Here is a 5,944-nt window from a genome sequence, read left to right as displayed (position 1 = left end):
CACCTAAATCAGGAAACTGAATATACAGTTCACATGAGCTCATCAAAAACTGGACAACAGACAACTGGAAAAATGTTGCCTGGTCATTTGGATGGCAGGGCCAGTATTTGGGTTAAACACAATAAGAGCAAGAAATGATCCTGCCTTGTATCAAAGTTTCAGGCTGTCGCAGCTCTGGGGGACATTTTCTTGGCACATTTTAGACTCCTTAGTACCAGTTTAGCATTGTTTAAATGCACGACCTATCCGAGTATTGTTGCTAACCATGTCCTTATCTTTATGACAATATTGTGCCCATTTTCAGCTGGCTGCTTCCAGCAGGATAACGTGCCATGTCACAAAACTGAAATAATTTCACACAAGTTTTTGAACATCCAACTCAACCTTATAGTCAACAAAATAAATAGTTAGTACCACCTCATACTGTATATGCAGAACTTTGTAATATAGTATTAGTCACATATTCAAATAGTGGGTGCATCAAACTAGCCGTTAACAAGTGTCATTCATTCAAAATCGTCAGAAAAAAGCCTCTCTGCAAATAAACTTAGAACACAATGTAAACAATAATATTTGGATAACAGACCTGTATGTAAAACAAAATCTAGGACTTACGTAATAGAATCATCCTTCAGTTGAATCCTGTGTCATAACATGACGTCTGAATGCAGATTCTATTCAAGAAAGTCACACTGCGTTCTCCCCGCCTTCTGAAATGCTTAAGAAGGGTTGGGCAAAATGCTTATATAGCTTTAGTGGGCGATAGTGGAGTCATACAACGTTGCTGTGAGAAAGAGAGACTAAGAGATGGAAGGTGAGATTTCATCTTCAGAAATGCAAACTCTTTCACTCTTTTCTGTTCCTTACTATTCATTACTATTCATTTGTTATACAGAGCAAATTCACTCTTGATAAAGACTTTGATTATGATTTGATTATTACCATGATTACTGCTGTGCGTGATTGCCTTTTACTGTTACAGACAATGTATGATGTTGACAGTCTTTAATGTTTCTTTTTCTCAACTTGCAGACTTGAGGATAAAATATGTTGACCTGGAACAATCAGAAAACCTTGAGAGTCATAGGACGAATGGCTTCAGGAACACCAAATCTCTGGTGGTGCGGAGAGGAGCCCCATTTAAAGTCAGCGTTCAGCTGGAAGGGCGACCCTTCAACCCTAAGATCAATACTCTGAGGGTGAAAATCATGCTAGGTACTTTCCTGAGTATATTGCATGGATGCTTTTGTATACAAGTGGTCTAACCCACAATTTAAGGCTTTTGCTTGTGTTTCTAACATTCCTCAATTTTCCCATCAGGTAACCTGTACGCAGTAATGCCTGTAACCTTCTCCAAGAGCTCTTCCAAGTCCAGCTGGAATGCCTATATTGACCCTGAGGAGTGGAACCCTCTGAAACCTTCTATCTACATCTACTCTCCTGCCTCTGCCTCAGTCGGCTCCTACAGATTTCAGCTGTGTGTGCTTACTCAGGATGGCAAGAAAAGCTCTGCATATGGCAATTTCATCCTGCTCTGCAACCCCTGGTGTTCTGGTAAGTGAAGCAAAGTATCAGTGCTGGAGAATCAGATTTATTTTGGTAGCTTGTTGCAGCAACCATATATGTATCAGAATACATATATGGTTTGTGTGGCCTAACACACAAACCATATTGAAAATTACATTATTGTAGAATACATAATAAATTATTAATTACTTATTTTTAAGTATCTGCTACAGTACTATATAGGTCCGTGGACTGAATGATCTGTAAATCTCTTTGAAAATGTTGAATTGAGCATGACTTGAAAATGTTAGTACACTGTGTGGTTCTAAATGCAGGATGTATTTCTTGCAGAGGATACAGTATACATCCCATTTGAGGATCAGAGAGAAGAATATATCCAGAGTGACTTTGGGTTGCTGTTTATGGGATCAGGGACAAACATTGTTGAAAGACCGTGGTCTTTTGATCAGGTAAGAAAGTCGCAAACTGAACACTAAGCAACTCAAAAAAAAAAAGTATTACCAGAAGATGTGCCTTTTAAATGAGGTATTATGTATGAGTGTATTATGTTTTATCAAAGTGCATAAAGATCGTATTCTCTGTAACACTGTTTTGAAAGATTCCCAGTGTTCACTTTCAGTTCACTTTAATAATTCTTCAAAACAATATTTGAAAATGAATAAATGTGCAAATTTTGGAGGATCAATGAGATAAAACATCTTAAAGTATGTGTGCACATAGTAAAATCTTGACCTTAAATCTGACTTCAAACCACCTGCTTAACAGGATGTACTCAAATTTTCTCTTTTCTTTTTTCTGCTTGTAAAGTATGAGTCTGGTGTTCTGGAGGCATGCTTGAATTTGCTCCAAGTCAGCCCTCAGCACAAAAAGAACAGAAAGATGGACTACCTGAACCGAAACAACCCCGTGTACCTCAGCCGGGTTGTGTCTGCCATGGTGAGTGTCAACAGATTCTGTCTAGCAACACAAATTCAACATTAACTAGCTTTACAAATTGTATGAATCACATTAGTTTTTGGATCTTGTTTACAATCTATTACATGAGCATCATTTCTACTTGTTAAACAAGCTTGGGCTTAACCTGGGACACTATGTTCTGCACATTGACACGATGAAGAGACACAGCCTTCAATGTTCTGAACACTAAATGTCACATGCAGCAACACTGTAATTATTACTGTAAAACTGCCAAGGCAACATGGAAAATTATGGGATGCCCAAACCTGTTTTGGCATCTTTGGCACGTGCTGTGCAAACAGTAAAAACTATACTTAAGTTGTGCTTTGTGTTTAGATCAACAGTGAGGATGACCGTGGGGTGCTGAAGGGGAACTGGACAGGCGACTTCAAACAAGGTGTCAGTCCCTCCATGTGGACTGGGAGTGGGGACATTTTGAGAAAGTGGAACCAGTCTGGTAACAGCCCAGTCAAGTATGGACAGTGCTGGGTTTTTGCAGCTGTCATGTGCACAGGTGCTTATATCTTCATCTTTTAAAACCTTATAAAAGCAAGTAACTTAGATCATGTAATTCTGGTCTTTGATAATCAGTTGTTCTAAATGATGCTATCATAATAAAGTGTTTTCATTCTTTTTTTTTAACACCGAGTCATTTTTTCCATGACAGTGTTCAAATATTTTAACAGTGTTTTTTAAAATCAATTGTGCTTCAGTTATGAGAGTTCTTGGCATTCCTTGCCGTGTGATCACAAACTTCAACTCTGCCCATGACACTGATGGCAACCTGGTGATTGAGGAATACTACAGCGCAACAGGGCAGAAGTTAAACCGCACCAAAGACAGCATCTGGTCAGTTTTATATTTTGCTTATAAACTGTATTATTTAACTACTTTAAAGACTTTAATGACATTTTAATGCTTAACTTTATCTTTTGTTGGACTTTAACAGGAACTTCCATGTCTGGGTGGAGTGCTGGATGACTCGTCGGGATCTTGAATCTGGAATGGATGGCTGGCAAGTTCTTGACCCGACTCCTCAGCAGACAAGTGGAGGTGTGTGCTAAAAAAAGTTCTTAAACTTTTTCTTCCACTCTTTAATTCTTTGTGAACTTCTTCAAAACGGTCTTGTTTCTGCCATCATCACAGGAGTGTACTGCTGTGGCCCCGCACCAGTCAAAGCAATAAAGAACAAGCGTGTGGACCTGTTCTATGATGTCCCATTTGTCTACGCCAGTGTGAATGCTGATATCCATACAATCATCTTGGGCCAGGGTCAGGTGCTCGGGTTCAGCAAAGACACTGAGAGAGTTGGCTCCCTCATCTGCACTAAGGCTGTTGGGTTCCCCAGATTGCAAAAGATCACAGGAGATTACAAATACATCAAAAGTATGACCATAAAACTAGAATTCTGCTCATTGATTTGCACATTATGCAATTTAATGAAGTGATATATTGAACTAAAGTGATAAAGTGAAATAATAGCACTCTCACATACTCACATTTGTCTTTCTGTCTTTATAACACAGGCCCAACTTCAACACTTTCATCAAGAAGCTCTTCAAGTTCAGGTGACTCAACACTAAGAAGAGGTAATTTGTAGTTTTGAATGTATTCATCAGAGTTTATATGGATTTCTTTAAAAACATATCTCTTCATGAGGACTTTTTCATGTTTATTCAGCAGGTTCATCCCAGGGAGTGCTAGTCTTCCTGACCCTGGACAAATCCCCCATTGTTGGGGAGCCTGTCAGCTTCAGCGTGAAAATCATGAACAAGCAGAATGTAGCCAAGATGTTGAAGGTTCACCTCAATGCCCAGGCAAAAGAATACAACCACAGCCCCTCGGACACCTTCTGGGAAAACCACGGTGTCTTACAACTTGCACCTATGGAAGGTACATTTACTTTTCTCATCTACAACTAAAATATTCACCTTTGAAGGACTGTTGTTGTTTTCAGAACTTAATCTATTTGGATTTGACTATTTATTTAACACAACCTAATTTCTGTGTCACTTCCTCTATCCAGTCAAGGTAGTGAGGCAGAAGATCCCCCTAGCACAGTATGAAGACGTGGTGGGGGATAACCTGATCAACCTTGCAGTTGTTGTGGAGGATACTGCCAGTCAGGAGAGAGTCCTGAGCTCAGAGGAGTTCAACATCACCAGTCCACAGCTCATCATACAGGTACTTTACAAAAATTCTCAATATTTCCTCCTTAAAGTTTCTCACATACAGACTTATTGCATCCATCAACTTAAACTTCTTTAAACAAATTAATTAATTAAACTTTATGTCTTTGAGCACAAATTCCAATGCTTTGATACCAAGTACAGGTTGCTATGTAATATTATAAGAAAGTATTTAAAGGGCATTCAGGATTTTCATATCTGATTTGATGATGCACCAGCTGTGAAAAAAATGCATCGGTGGTTTTGAAAATTTCTATAATATTTCTCCTTTTTGAATAAAAATGTAATCATATAGTTACAAGTATGAGTTGCAGACAGCAGATGTTATGTCATATTTATTAGCTTAAAGTTATATAATGGAGAACTTGAGGAAATGTTCTGGGTTTACTAATGTGTTTGTCCTTCAGGTTGCAGATGAAAAGTCCATCAAGCAACACAGCGAACAGACTGCCCTAGTGACCTTCATCAACCCATATTCTCACCCAGTCAGTGGAGTACTGACTGTAGCTGGGGCTGGGCTGCTCCAAGGCAAAGTTCAGTTCAGGTAAGAATGATTTTTTTGTCTCATGGGCAATAATTAGAGGCGTGATGCAAAGTGACAGGACGTTTATTGTAGTCAGCCAATCTAAGTTACTGGAATAAATTTCTACATTTTGCAAACATTTTTTTAAAATAAGCTTTCTACATTTTCCTGCAGGATGCCCCCACTGCCTCCAGGAGGAAGAGCGGATCAGCCAATCCCGTTCATGCCCAACATGGTGGGAGAAAAGATGCTGCAAGCCAGCCTGTGGCTCACAAATATGAATGTCACCATCAGAGGCTTTAAGATGGTCTCTGTCAACAGTGTTTAGCACCTGCAGCCATGTTTCCTATGCTGTAAATGATGAATGTAAATATTATTTATTTAGCTATTTATTGTTTTTATTTATGTGTATATGTGCCATAAAAATTAACATTGATACCCAAAGATATATATTTTTTAATTTATTGTTGTACTTTTACCTTTATTTGAGAAATAAAATCCTAAAATGTTCAATTCTGTCTCATTTCTTCTAAAAGCCACACAGTGTATGAGTCTATCAGTGTCTTTATGTTACTACTTTTCTTGGCCTGAAGATGGTGATCTTTCCCCATAAAGAAAGAAAAGTCCCTCGAGTGATTTTGTGCATGGAAAACTTTAAAATTCCTTTTTAGGTTTATGTCATGTAGATTGATTAGAATGCGTCTATAGATTGAGCAACAGTGCAAAATGAGATGAAACTGAACTCACC

The 5,944-nt window shown here is 38.5% G+C and overlaps 1 protein-coding gene across 2 annotated transcripts; it reads left to right on the top strand.

The window, feature by feature from the left end:
• Positions 1 to 663: 663 nt before the first annotated feature.
• On the top strand, positions 664 to 5,709 carry LOC113021972 (protein-glutamine gamma-glutamyltransferase 5-like). 2 transcript variants are annotated; one of them, XM_026166898.2, is made up of 14 exons: positions 664 to 814; positions 1,033 to 1,215; positions 1,321 to 1,554; positions 1,858 to 1,976; positions 2,335 to 2,463; positions 2,821 to 2,998; positions 3,198 to 3,333; positions 3,434 to 3,537; positions 3,631 to 3,870; positions 4,011 to 4,073; positions 4,168 to 4,377; positions 4,511 to 4,668; positions 5,081 to 5,217; positions 5,371 to 5,709. In XM_026166898.2, the coding sequence occupies exons 1-14, from the start codon at positions 808 to 810 to the stop codon at positions 5,522 to 5,524; spliced, it is 2,052 nt and encodes a 683-aa protein (XP_026022683.1). In that variant the 5' UTR covers positions 664 to 807; the 3' UTR covers positions 5,525 to 5,709. The 2 variants fall into 2 exon arrangements, with proteins under 2 accessions (XP_026022683.1, XP_026022682.1); XM_026166897.2 differs by having other exon boundaries at positions 4,165 to 4,377.
• Positions 5,710 to 5,944: the final 235 nt, after the last annotated feature.

Source organism: Astatotilapia calliptera, chromosome 5 (genome assembly GCF_964374335.1).
Source record: "Astatotilapia calliptera chromosome 5, fAstCal68.1, whole genome shotgun sequence".
Taxonomy (NCBI): Eukaryota; Metazoa; Chordata; class Actinopteri; order Cichliformes; family Cichlidae; genus Astatotilapia; species Astatotilapia calliptera.
This window is presented reverse-complemented; position numbering and strand designations above follow the sequence as displayed.